The sequence below is a fragment of the Saccopteryx leptura genome, chromosome 1 (genome assembly GCF_036850995.1).
Source record: "Saccopteryx leptura isolate mSacLep1 chromosome 1, mSacLep1_pri_phased_curated, whole genome shotgun sequence".
Classification (NCBI taxonomy): Eukaryota; Metazoa; Chordata; class Mammalia; order Chiroptera; family Emballonuridae; genus Saccopteryx; species Saccopteryx leptura.
Window position 1 is genome coordinate 18,454,834 of NC_089503.1, and position 12,590 is coordinate 18,467,423.

Here is a 12,590-nt window from a genome sequence, read left to right on the forward strand (position 1 = left end):
GAACCTTACTCAGGGAGCGCTTTGAGAAACATTCAGAAATAAATTATGTACACACATATTTTAGGTCAGAAGTTTTCAAACTTACTATCAGAAGAGCTACAATATTAAAATGCAGGGTGGGGCAAAAGTAGGTTTATAGTTTTGTAAAAAAATAATACAATAATTAATAAATCATGACACAGGAACACAACGGTGTTTCGTGGATTCACAACTGTAAACCTCTTTTGCCCCAGCCTGAATTGAATACAGAATTGACAAGCTGAGGAATCTGGGTGGAGGCATGTTTGAATGTCATCTGCCCTGGTGTCCTGGGATGGCTCCCAGAGTACCTCTGAGGACCCTTAGAACCCTAAGGAACGTGGTCTCAGGACACTATTTTAGATTGCTAAATATCATTTCTCTTTAACTTCTTTTTTATAAAGTTATTTTATGAAAGAAGAATTTTTTAAGCTTTCTCTTATTTTTACATTTCTTGTTTTTTCTCATTACAAAGATAATACATATTCATTGTAAAAGAAAAAATGCAAACATATTGTAGAAAGTGCATCCCCCCCATAATCTATGAAGAGGCTAAAATCCCCTCTAATTTTAACCCCCAAAAGTTGCTATTAACAGTATAGGTTATATTTATACCTCTACATATTTTCTAGGCATTTACTAATATTTTTAAAGCAAAAAATAGTTCATATGTATTTTGTCCCTTGCTCTATTTCTTTATTAGAACTGGAATGTCTTTTCATGTCCCGGCCTTACAGATTGACAGAGCTTTTAATTTTTATTATAATATCATAGAAAGGTACCTATGAATTCTTAAAAATAAAAGTTCTTTTGTAGTGGTAAATTCTCCGGTCTCTCTCCTTGTTGACCCTGGTGGAGGAGTCCGGTCATCCTGGTGTCAGTGTGGTAGTGATCTGGCACGACGATCATGCAGGTCACCGCACTCGGCAAGGGTCACCCGCAAGGTTACCAGCAGCGAACTCTCTCTAGACCAGACTCCATTCTCAGAACTCTCTTCATGTGTTTCTACTATCCTTCTTTTCTTTCTCATGTTTCGTTCCTACTCTCGCTGGTGGAGCCATCAGATCTCACAGACGGGCTTAGAGTAAAACAGGGTACATGCAGGGTTTACCGTTGTGAGGGTGTGGAGCAGAGTTTATTCTTGCATTATTTATCAATTATTGTGTCATTTGCCATATGAACTGTGAACCTGCTTTTGCCCCACCTTGTATGTAGCCACGAAGCACCACTTAATAGCCTGCTCACAGAATTATCCAAACCTGTTCCCAGCAGCCCCTGTGTGACCAGGCCAGGTGGGTTCCTTTCTGCTTTCTACTGTTTCTTTAGGGTGATGACTCTCATTCAATAAAAATATGATTGCCTGCCCACTGCTGTGCCACAGCCGGTGTCTGAGTACCAAGACGGGTACATCAGAGCCTGGACCCTCCCAGAGCATAAGTTTCGTGCGTTTGGAACAGGGGGAGCCTGGCAGGTTGTGTGGAGTCACAGGCCACCCACCTGGCCGAGGAGAGGGGTGACGGTGTCCGTTCTAGCAGCGGTGGTCTTGCCTCCTCCCGTCAAGCATCAACTTCCTTGTTCAGCCCAGAGAGGGTCCCTTGTCTCCGCCCTCATTAGAAGCCACATTACACTGTGGCTCTGAAAAACCGAGTGGTAGAGTTTAAAGAGCTTTGAGACTAGAAACATGTTTTAGGCAGAAAAAGCAGATAAATCCAGACTTATTGGCCCCTCAGCACTTTCCAGCACTTTAAGAAAGGGGCTAAACACCCTGTTGATGGGATGAGATAAAGTGTTTTATGTCCGTAGATAATGTCGGGCAGTTATTTCTCAGGGATTATGTTCATTTCTTTCCCTCCCCACCACACCTCCTGGGACAGAAACCTCTGTGCGTGCCCCAAGGCTTGTCTACTGACAACAGTTCCAGGTTTTGTGAGGAAAACTGCCAGATTACTACCCATTCTTCTACTCCATATATACCTTGCATAGGAGCCTACATAACATCCTCCGAAAACAAAAAAGGACTTTCAAGATGAGAACATTATCTGAGTCTTCCCTCTTAGTAAACGTGAGCTGGTGACTCTTTACCTTCCATTTTAATACTATTGTAGAAAAAATAGATCCAAGGGACCAAACAATGGATTTTGCTTTGCCTTCAATCCAAATTTATTGAACCTTAATTGATGAAACTATTTGGACATTTATTTGCTCGTTCCTGACTTTGATTATTCATGCAGCCAAGTCTCAGAAGGTGAATTTGGAATTAAGGATATAAAGTGATTAACTTAGTCATCGTCTTGTCCAGAGTTTTTTGTTTTTTTGTTTGTTTTTTGTTTTTTGACAGAGTCAGAGAGAGGGACTGATTGGGACAGAAAGACAGGAAGGGAAAGAGATGAGAAGCATCAATGCTTTGTTGCAGCACCTTAGTTGTTCGTTGATTGCTTTCTCACATGTGCCTTGACCATTGGGGGGGGGGGAGCTACAGCAGAGCGAGTAACCACTTGCTCAAGCCAGCGACCTTAGGCTCAAGCCAGTGACATTGGGCTTCAAGCCAGGGACTTTTGGCCTCAAGCCAGCGACCATGGGTTCATGTTTATGATCCCGTGCTCAAGCTGGTGATCCCACACTCAAGCCAGATGAGCCTGTGTTCAGGCCGGTGACCTTGGGGTTTCAGACCTGGGTCCAACATGTCCCAGTGCGACGTTCTATCCACTGTGCCACCACCTGGTCAGGCTTGTTCAGAGTTTTTTATTTCTATCTTTATAATACCAAAAAGAACAGGATTTACAAATTTAAATAGCTGTGGATGTGAAGCAGGAAATATAGATGAAAAAAGCAAGCTGGACATTTTAGTTTTCCATTTTCAATAGGAGTATAAGGAATGTCCTACTTTCATCCTTAATTTCTCTTTGAAGTAGTAAGACAAGCATGACAAAATTGACAATTTGGCCTTGGTGTCAAGAAAATGATAGAGTCTGACCAGGCGGTGGCGCAGTGGATAGAGCATTGGACTGGGATGCCGAGGACTCAGGTTCGAGACCTCGAGGTTGCCAGCTTGAGCACGGGCTCATCTGGTTTGAGCGAGGCTCACCAGCTTGAGTCCAAGGTCGCTGGCTCGAGCAAGGGGTTACTCAGTTCGCTGTAGCCCCACGGTGAAGGCACATATGAGAAAGCAATCAATGAACAACTAAGGTGTCGCAACGAAAAAACTGATGATTGATGCTTCTCGTCTCTCTCCGTTCCTGTCTGTCCCTGTCTATCCCTCTTTCTGACTCTCTCTCTGTCTCTGTAAAAAAAAAAAAAAGATGATGATAGAAAGTAGAAAGGACTGTGACACACTGGGCAAAGTACACTGCTCACAAAAATTAGGGGATCAGGGAACGTGCAGATACTCCAGTACTTTCAGCCTTTTGTATAGTGCATTCTCACCAACGAAATAAAAGTTGGTTTTGCATTCATTTGCATAATCTAACAACTTTCTTTGACTTGTCGTTTGCTTTTCTGATGTTCCTGTTTAATAAAGAAAAATCAAATGCTTCTTTTTTTAATTGCTTTATATTCATTTTGAAATATCCCCTAATTTTTGTGAGCATTATAACATACTACATCTCCAGGAAGCAGCTGCTTCTTGACAACAGCCAAGTTTTATCATATGGAAACTTTTTCACAAGGAGCCAGAAATCCAGATGTTTTGAGAAATGGCCTAGTCTAAAATACTGGCAACTGTTTAAACACCATGTAGGCAAGAAATAATCTGCCGGGAAGCTTCACCTCTGGATAAGGGTTCATAATCTCTGATAGAGGCCAAACTTTTAGCTTCATTCATTTGTGTTTGTTTTCCAACTTAATTTTTTAAATTGAGATGAAATTCACATCACATAAAATTAAGAATTGTTGAAGTGAACAATTTTAAGTGAAAGAACATATGATGAAACCAATTTTACCATAGGCTAGTTTATATAATATACCATAGGAACTTGTTTATATCAATTAGCCTGTAGTAGAATTGGCCAAAGGCAGTTTCCAAGAACCTGTTGACTACATTAGGTGAGGACTTGCTGTGTACATTCCTAGATGCTTTTGTCAGAGGCCATATGGAAAGTTACCCCAGCCTAAGGTGGGCAAGACGGAGGTCAACCTCTGAATCAGTCCTCAGGGAATCACCGAACAGGTCAAAACGTGTGACCACCAGGCTTTTGGGAGCAAAGGCCCATACTGCTTCCCCTGGCACCAGCAAGTCATACCGGGAACACAGGCTGCCATCCGCACACCTCTGCCCAGCTGGGGAATGGGGTTTTCGTAGTTAGGAAAGGAAAAATGCTTCCTTAGTGAAATTGAGCAGCCTCTTTCTTAAGTGCCCCTTCCCCATTGCAGTCAGTTTTTTGTTAGATTCCAGAGTTCTAGAATGGAGATTCTTTTCTGCCAGATTAATGGTTGCTCCCATAGAAGGAGTGATTCTTCGAGCTCCCTGTTCTGCCGTTTCTGTGCCGTCACTCCTCCGCCCCCATGGGTTTTGTTTGTTTTAAACAACAAACATTCATTATGTCACACAGCTTCTGGGGGTCAGGAATCAGCTGGCATCTTAGCTGGGTGGTTCTGGCTGAAGGTCCCTCATACGTTTGCATCCAGATTAGTTGGCCAGGGCTGCAGTCATCTCAGAGGCTCAACTGGGGCTGGATAATCCACTTCCAAACTCGGTCACGGGGTGCTGGCGGCCTTGCTTCTCGCTGGCTGTTGGCAGGAGGTTCGGTTCCTCACACATGGGCCTCTTCATAGTGCTGTTCACAGCGTGGCAGCTGGCCTCCCCCACAATGAGAGGGCCATGAGAGAAAAATACCCCCCGTGTTTTGTTTTATTTTTATTTTTTGGATGCTTTTGATGTTTTTTATCCAGCCCTGAGATAGTTGTACTCTTGTGCATGAGAGGGAAAATCTGAAGCTGGAGAAGCATTGGTTTGCCCTTCCCTGGAGGCTTTGCTCAGCCCTCGAGATGGAAGCGAGTGACTTCCGGGAGCTTCCCACAGCCTAGGAGTAGAGCCCCAAACCCTGACAGCTGGCTTTCCCCTCTTCCTCTTCGCTCAGACTCCTGTCCTTCACCTTGAGAGAGCTGTGGCTCTCCAGACACCTGAGCCCTTACAGGTGTCATTATAAACTACTTTCCCACGTGTTCCCTTGTAGGTATATTTGGTGGTTTGTTTACTGGAGTAAACATGTCCTTTGGGTTCAGAAATGTGTGTGGTGTGAGAGCGTGGAGAAGGAGATTCTTCTGGTAGGCTGTATTCCCCACTCAGAGAGCAACATCTCTTTACAGTGTCGCTGCTCTGCGTGAGGCACTGTCCTAGGCACAGGGGGGCGCGAGAGTGCGCAGAGTATCCCTGGTCTCAAGTAGCCTAGTGGTCGGCAAACTCACTGGTCAACAGAGCCAAATATCAACAGTACAACGATTGACATTTCTTTTGAGAGCCAAATTTTTTAAACTTAAACTATATAGGTAGGTACATTCCTTATCGAGGTAGCGCCCACACATGGTATTTTGTGGAAGAGCCACACTCAAGGGGCCAAAGAGCCGCATGTGGCTCACGAGCCGCACTTTGCTGACCACTGCCTATAGTGTATAGAGGAAGGGGGACAGGCCACTGGTGGAAAAACAAGACAGCATTTGTACCCAAAGTAGAGCTACACTTTCCTCAGGTAATATGAGAAAACAAGAAAAATATGGAAGCGGCCAGGAAGGAACGTGAAAGATCTTTGTGATTGTGTTTAGTCTTTCAGGTCTGGTAATAAATTTCACAGCATAATGATTTTTAAGAAAGTCTTTCATTTGGTGCCTGCTCATCAATAATCAGTTTCATTCTCACTTATTTAATTACTTGTTGTTGCCATATGAAAAGACCACCGGCATCTGCTTTTTTAATTTTGAAAAAAGTAAATTAGGTTTGTGTTTAGTTTTATCCACTGTTCTAGCATCATTTCAGTATTTACAGAGGGCTTCATGAAATGAATTATCCATTGGGCCATGATAAGAATAGTAATGCAAGCCCCGTCTACCAATTTGCTAGCTGCCATTTGTGTTTGAAGATGATAATGCTACTGGTGTTTCTTTTGTTTGAATGGATGCATCTGAAAGACGAGGTTGCAGGTAATCAGGATGTCAGCCTTTTGCAAGATGACCTTTCCTTAGCAATTGAATCTCTCTAATGGATGATGCAGACAGGTTTTAAATATCCCAAGTGACAGTAGTTCTGCAACCTCTCTTAGATTGTAATTTAAAATGTTCTGAAATAGATGCGTGTGTATCTAAGATTTTTTTTTTACATTATTCAGATCTTAAGCACGCTGTGGACTGGAGTTTGACCCATAAGTAACAACAGTGGGCTTGCTTTTGGGAAACTGCCCCTACATTCTAAAATACATTAAAATCAGAGAAAGCAGCCCAGACTTTATTTTTATACATAGGAATTAAACCGTGGGTTTTTCTTTTTGTATAAACCATTGTATTTATAGATTCATATTTACTCTAGTTTTACGATTTAGCCATTTCAACTGGGGCCCTACATTTTATATTTCTTTCCTTCCAAAATGAAATTCCCATTACTTCCTTTAATACGATGTTTCCAATTTGAGTACGTTCTTCTTTCTTGTTGACTGCAGTCAAACTGTATTTGTTTTCATTCTTTTAATGAAAAGTGAATTCTGAATTTTCATTTCATTTTCTTCTCCTAGACAATTAAATCTCACACAGAAGCGGATGAGAAACAAACAGAGAGCCGCACCATCACTCCACCTGCTGCACCCAAACCAAAACGGGAGGAGAACCCCCAGGTAGGCCAGCCTGCGGGATGCGTGGCTGTCTGCGGGGGTGGGGGTGGGGGCTTCTTCTCACACCAGGGGCACACTGCTCCTGAATCACTTTATCTGGCTTTTCTTTTGCTTCCTCACTGTTCAGTAATGTTACTGCCAAGTCAGGGTGGCCTAAGGTAGATTAAGAGTGTAGCGTTGAGGCCCTGGAGGGTTGAATACTCAGTGGGTAGAGCGTCAGCCTGGCATGTGGATGTCCTGGGTTTGATTCCCAATCAGAGCACACAGGAGAAGTGTCCATCTGCTTCTCCACTCCTCCCCCTTTCACTTCTCTCTCTCTCTCTCTCTCTCTCTCTCTTTCTCTCTTCCCCTCCTGCAGCCATGGCTCTATTGAAGCGAGTTGGCCCTAGGTGCTGAGGATGGCTCCATGGCCTCTGCCTCAGGTACTAAGAGCTTGGTTGCTGAGCAACAGAGCAACACCCCAGCTGGGCAGAGCATTGCCCCCTAGTGGGCTTGCCGGGTAGATTCCAGTCAGGGCGCATATGAGAGTCTGTCTCTGCTTCTCCTCCTCTCGCTGAATAAATAAAAAAAAAAAAGGTGTCCTTGAGTGCCCATGAGCTGGCATACAGACATTTTATATACATTACAAATGTGAAATATAAGATTAGTGATCATTTGCCCAGATATCCCATTTCATTCCTAATGATCATTATGTTTTGTTTGCCTCCGCCAACAGTTATAAGATGTTCAGTTCCCTTAGCGAAGGTCTATTTATGTTATCGATTACAGTTGTTACATGTGCTTTTTTGTTATTACTGTTGTATCACATTAGATTCCCAAATCCCAAATGAACCAGTAGTTGAAAAGTAGTTCATTGAAGCATAAAAGTAGGGATGAAAATAGTAACATCTGTACCACAACCATGGATGGAATTATAAACTTAAATAGCAAACAAGACTCTTGTACAAATATAGAACGTGAATTCATATGTCCTTAGATAAGAGAACTTTTAAGTTTGATGATTTTTGCATAAGCCGCTATAAAAGAAAAATTAGACAGGTGATGTGATGAGGAATATCTGATAGTTGGATTTTATTAGACTAGTAACACATTTCCTTCTCTCTTCAGTGCATTCTTTGTAACAAAACCTGTCAAACTGGCATAAAGCCACCAAATCTTCATGTTTTTAAAAAACAGAACACAGCAGTGATTTATTAAGTCAGTGAAGGGTTTTCTAAAACACATACAAATTATAATTCTTTCTGGTATGAAATGGATTAATTTTTAACTTATGTTAAAGAAGGGACCAAAACTTGAACCAAAAAAACTACTAGTCATTGCAAATTGCCGAGAAACTTGTAAAATCATCCATAAAATTAATGATGAGTATTGTGCTTGGAGGAAAAGAAAATAGAACAGGCTATTAGCAAAATGTCCTTATCGAGAGAAACTGAAGGTTGTCTCACGTCAGCGGCGCAGCAGGGCGAGCGGGTACCAGCCGTCTGTGTAGAAGCAGGGACCTTGCCTCCCGGCTGGACAGAAGCTCTGCCCTGGCAAACGTGTGCCACACAGAGGCGAAAGTTCTTGACAGCCTTTTATTTGTTCATCCCTGACAATCTGTGCCACAGGAGAGGAGGGTCATTTATTTACTTACTTATTTAATAATTCTTTTGTGCCCTGGCCAGTTGGCTCAGTGGTAGAGCGTCGGCCTGGCGTGCGGAAGTCCCGGGTTCGATTCCCGGCCAGGGCACACAGAAGAGGCACCCATCTGCTTCTCCACCCCTCCCCCTCTCCTTCCTCTCTGTCTCTCTCTTCCCCTCCCGCAGCCGAGGCTCCATTGGAGCAAAAGATGGCCTGGGCACTGGGGATGGCTCCTTGACCTCTGCCCCAGGCGCTAGAGTGGCTCTGGTCGCGACAGAACAGACACCCCAGATGGGCAGAGCATCGCCCCCTGGTGGGCGTGCCGGGTGGATCCCGGTCGGGCACATGCGGGAGTCTGTCTGACTGCCTCCCCGTTTCCAGCTTCAGAAAAATACACACACAAAAAAATTATTTTGTGAGCTCTTGTCTGGGCTGGCAAAGGTGAGTTGGATGTGAGTGGCCAAGAAGGCTGCTGTCCCTTAATGGAAAGAGAAGTGCATCTGAATGTCAGTGCTCACCCTGCTTTATTAACAGAGAACAATTGGTAGACAGCCTTCTAAACTTGATTATGTTTTGAAAGGATAGTAGAAATTAGGAACGTGGCTATTTGGCAACCATAGCATGTAGGCCGTTTCTGCATACAGGGCGGAAAATGGGCGGCACGTCTGATGCCGCTTCTCCTCGCCAGGGAATTCCGGCTGTCAGGGGAGGAGGGGCCCTGCTCTAAGCTTTGGAATAAGAAATAAAGTAAAAGCATTTCTTCAGCGTTCTGGGGAGATCAGTCAAGGACAGTTCTGTGTTCTCCAGCGGCTTAGTGGAAGACTGCACCTTCATTCACAACACGCTATCTTGAATAGCCTGAACCTATCACGTCAGGCCAAAATATCATGGTATTTAATGTTGAGGATGAAATGTCAGGATTTTTTTAAGGCCAAACTGTGGTATAAATAATTATACAGGAACATGCCTCCTAGCAATTGATGTTCTTCATTCATCAGCAGAAGAAGTCGGTGATGCGTTATTTGGTGTTTATAGCAACCGCACACAGTGGTACGGCGGAACAGGAAGCCCGCTTTCGAGACCGCACGTAGCTGGAGAGCAAAACAGGCATCCGCCAGTTGCCGTCTCCAACTTGGCGCAGCTTGTGTTTCGGCTTTGGGTGCAGTGTCCTAACCAACCTAGTCAGAGATACAGCACTCAAAATCATAGTGTTAAGCAGAACCACCTGCTGTGATTCCTAAAACTCACTTAGCTTTAACTTAGTGTTGTAGCCACTGGTAGAAAGATGTAGGAAAGCCCGACCTGTCGTGGCAAGTGAACTGCTTAGAATTTCGAGTTTGTTGTATGGGGTGCTCTGCATGTTTTTCAAACATGAAATCCTCTTCTAAGAGGATTTCTTTTTGGTTTTTTTTAAGATTTTATTTATTCATTTTAGAGGGGAGAGAGACAGAGAGAGAGAAGGGGGGAGAAGCAGGAGCATCCATCAACTCCCATATGTGCCTTGACCAGGCAAGCCTGGGGTTTCGAACTGGCGACCTCAGCGTTCCAGGTTGACACTTTATCCACTGCGCCACCACAGGTCAGGCCGAGGATATTTCTTTGAAAATAAAAACTTGGGTCACTCAAGATGCTGATTTCTGTCATTGAGGAAGAAGAGGATGTAGTCCCTCCTCCTCCTCCTCTGGGCCCTGTAAGACAGGAGGGCCGTGGAGTGGCCCCACAGCTGTTAGGAGTGGAGGACGCCCGCTCGGTCGCTGCGCCTGCGTCCTCCAGGCCGCCGGCCCACTGGGCTGGCCTTCCCTCGGAGTCTAACGAGGAGCGGGCTGTTGGCTTTGTGAGAACCCAGACTGAAGCACGTTCATCTTTCGTTTCTCCCGCACAGAAACTTGCCTTCATGGTGTCTCTGGGGTTGGTGACACATGACCATCTAGAAGGTAAGAGAAGCTGTTCATCATGTTGCCTTTCTTCTGGCCCAGAGCTTTGTTCGTGAAAATCGTGTTTGATTATATTGCTAGAATAGAAAACTGAAACACAAATAGAGTTTCGTTCAATCAGTGAGGACTTCAGTTCCTTTAGAGTAAAAATTGCTGATGTTCAGCCTCTCCCCTTGCTGTCATTGTACATACACACTACTGTCCTGGGTAGACCACCCAGTTGCCCGGATTAAGGTGACTTCTGTCTACTTAGGGGGACTTTTCTTTTTCCTGACAGTATGAAGCAGCAAATATGCCTCTGGCTTGGTATTTTTCCATCACTCTTGGTTATCAGAATCTTCAGAACTGTTACAAAGCTGTACCTATCTCAGTTATTTAATTGAAGAAGGGTGAACTGTGGTTACTCAGTCTTAAGTCTGTGGATGAAGTTCAGCCACACCTGTGACACCATGATCTAAAAATAAATCAGGACAGCTTGTTTACAAATGCCGTCTGCCGTGACGCTCTCAGTCACAGAGAGCCTCTCTGTGGGTCAGCGTGGCCCTGCTGTCTGAGAGTGGGAGTGGACAGCCCCACAGATCTGCTCCCAGCCTCTGCGGAGGCTGCAGGGAGACAAGGGCACTGGCCCCCTTTCTGGGTTGTCATGGGAAAACCGGTAGTCAAAACAGTGAAGTGAAGTTTTTGAGATTCCCCATACCTCTCTTCTAATTCAAACCTTTTGCTTTCCCAAGAAATCCAAAGCAAGAGGCAAGAGCGGAAAAGGAGGACGACAGCAAACCCAGTGTACAGCGGGGCGGTCTTTGAGCCAGAGGTACTCCCGGCCGCGCCGGCCTCCCTCCCTGCCCGGTGTCAGTTATGACCTGCTCAGCTCCCATTTGAAACCCTGCTTGAAAGCAGTGCCCTGACTGGACTTGCCCTGCTTTGTGAAATGATGCATTTTTCCCTGGCTGATTCCATTATTTCATTTTTAAAAATTCACTGCTTTCCCCTTAGTTTTTTTCCTAAGTCTGAACAGATACAAACCTTCCTTAAAAATTTAACTCATCCCGGCTTCACCACAACTGTCATCTGAAGCAGAGGCAGACCCCTCTGGAATGTGATCTCAGAGCCAAGCTTGTATATAATGAACTAGGTTAGCGTGGAGAACGTGGGGTGACTGGCACGAGCTCGTGGGCATGTTGACAGGCATGCTGTGCTTGGTCTTTAGCTTTTTGCCAGTATTAGTAGTAACCATGCTATTCAACCCGTCCTGTTTCCTTCTTCAACCCTCAAAGCGGAAGAAGAGCGCAGTCACCTACCTGAACAGTACGATGCATCCTGGGACCCGGAAGAGAGGTGAGTCCCTTTTTATATCTCGCCCTTGCTGCTGCCTTCACTTTCTGTGTTGTGTCTCTTCCCTCTCCCCTTAAAAATAGTTTTGCTGTTGTTATTCTCTGAGTATGGGGGGAGGACAGAAGGAGGTTTCTCATTAGAGTTCTGGACACTGAGTCAGGAGCCGCCTTTCTTGAGATGTAAGCAGAGCGAGCGGGGAACAGCTTAGTGCAGCACTTCTGCCCAGGCCCCCGGGCCGTGCGTAAAGACTGCGCAGTGAACAGAGCACCGTGCAAAAGAAAGCATTCCAGCATCACTGAGCAGAGCTGGGCTCTGCTGTTCCCAAGGCGTTCTTAGCACATAGTATCTAAGTCATCCTGCTGCCGCAGAGACCAGAGCATGACTCCTAAGTTTCCGTGAGCTGCAGACTTTCCAGGAAGGAGAGAGGTAAACAAAAGGAAAACTTAGAATCTGTGAGAAGGAAAGGTCACTGACCAAACAGGCTTCTGAAAGCAGACATTCCTAAAGAGCTCCACCCCCTATTTCAGCCCTCTCCCCCCCCCCCCCCCCGCAGGCGCCCCCCTCCCTCTCAGGGCAGAGACAGCAGCACAGCTCTCACTGTGCAGGTCTAAATAGGTCTTAATAGCTTGGAGTTTGAGCTCATAAACAAGGTCCTGAAATTGTTCTTTGATGTCAGTAATACATCCCAAGGTCCCTTTCTCCACATGATAATGTGTCCCTGAATTATAGTTCCAGGCTAGAAAGGTTGCAGAGTGAGTGGAGGAGCATACTAATTTCTGCGTAGGCACACACAGTCCCAGAGCTCCGGGAAGCTTAGGAGGTCGTCCCGACCCTCTGTCTGCCTCAGGGAGGGCTGCTTTTCCAGGACCTCCTC

General features: G+C 45.0%; 1 protein-coding gene across 10 annotated transcripts in view; it reads left to right on the top strand.

Moving 5' to 3' along the window:
• The window catches only part of PHF21A (PHD finger protein 21A), a 178,805-nt gene that overhangs the window by 150,871 nt on the left and 15,344 nt on the right, over nt 1–12,590 (top strand). For all 10 annotated transcript variants that reach the window (XM_066362589.1, XM_066362553.1, XM_066362597.1 and 7 more), the window contains 4 exons: nt 6,735–6,833; nt 10,333–10,384; nt 11,116–11,195; nt 11,659–11,719. In XM_066362589.1, coding sequence (XP_066218686.1) covers nt 6,735–6,833; nt 10,333–10,384; nt 11,116–11,195; nt 11,659–11,719 — 292 coding nt within the window. The remainder of the gene's footprint in view (nt 1–6,734; nt 6,834–10,332; nt 10,385–11,115; nt 11,196–11,658; nt 11,720–12,590) is intronic.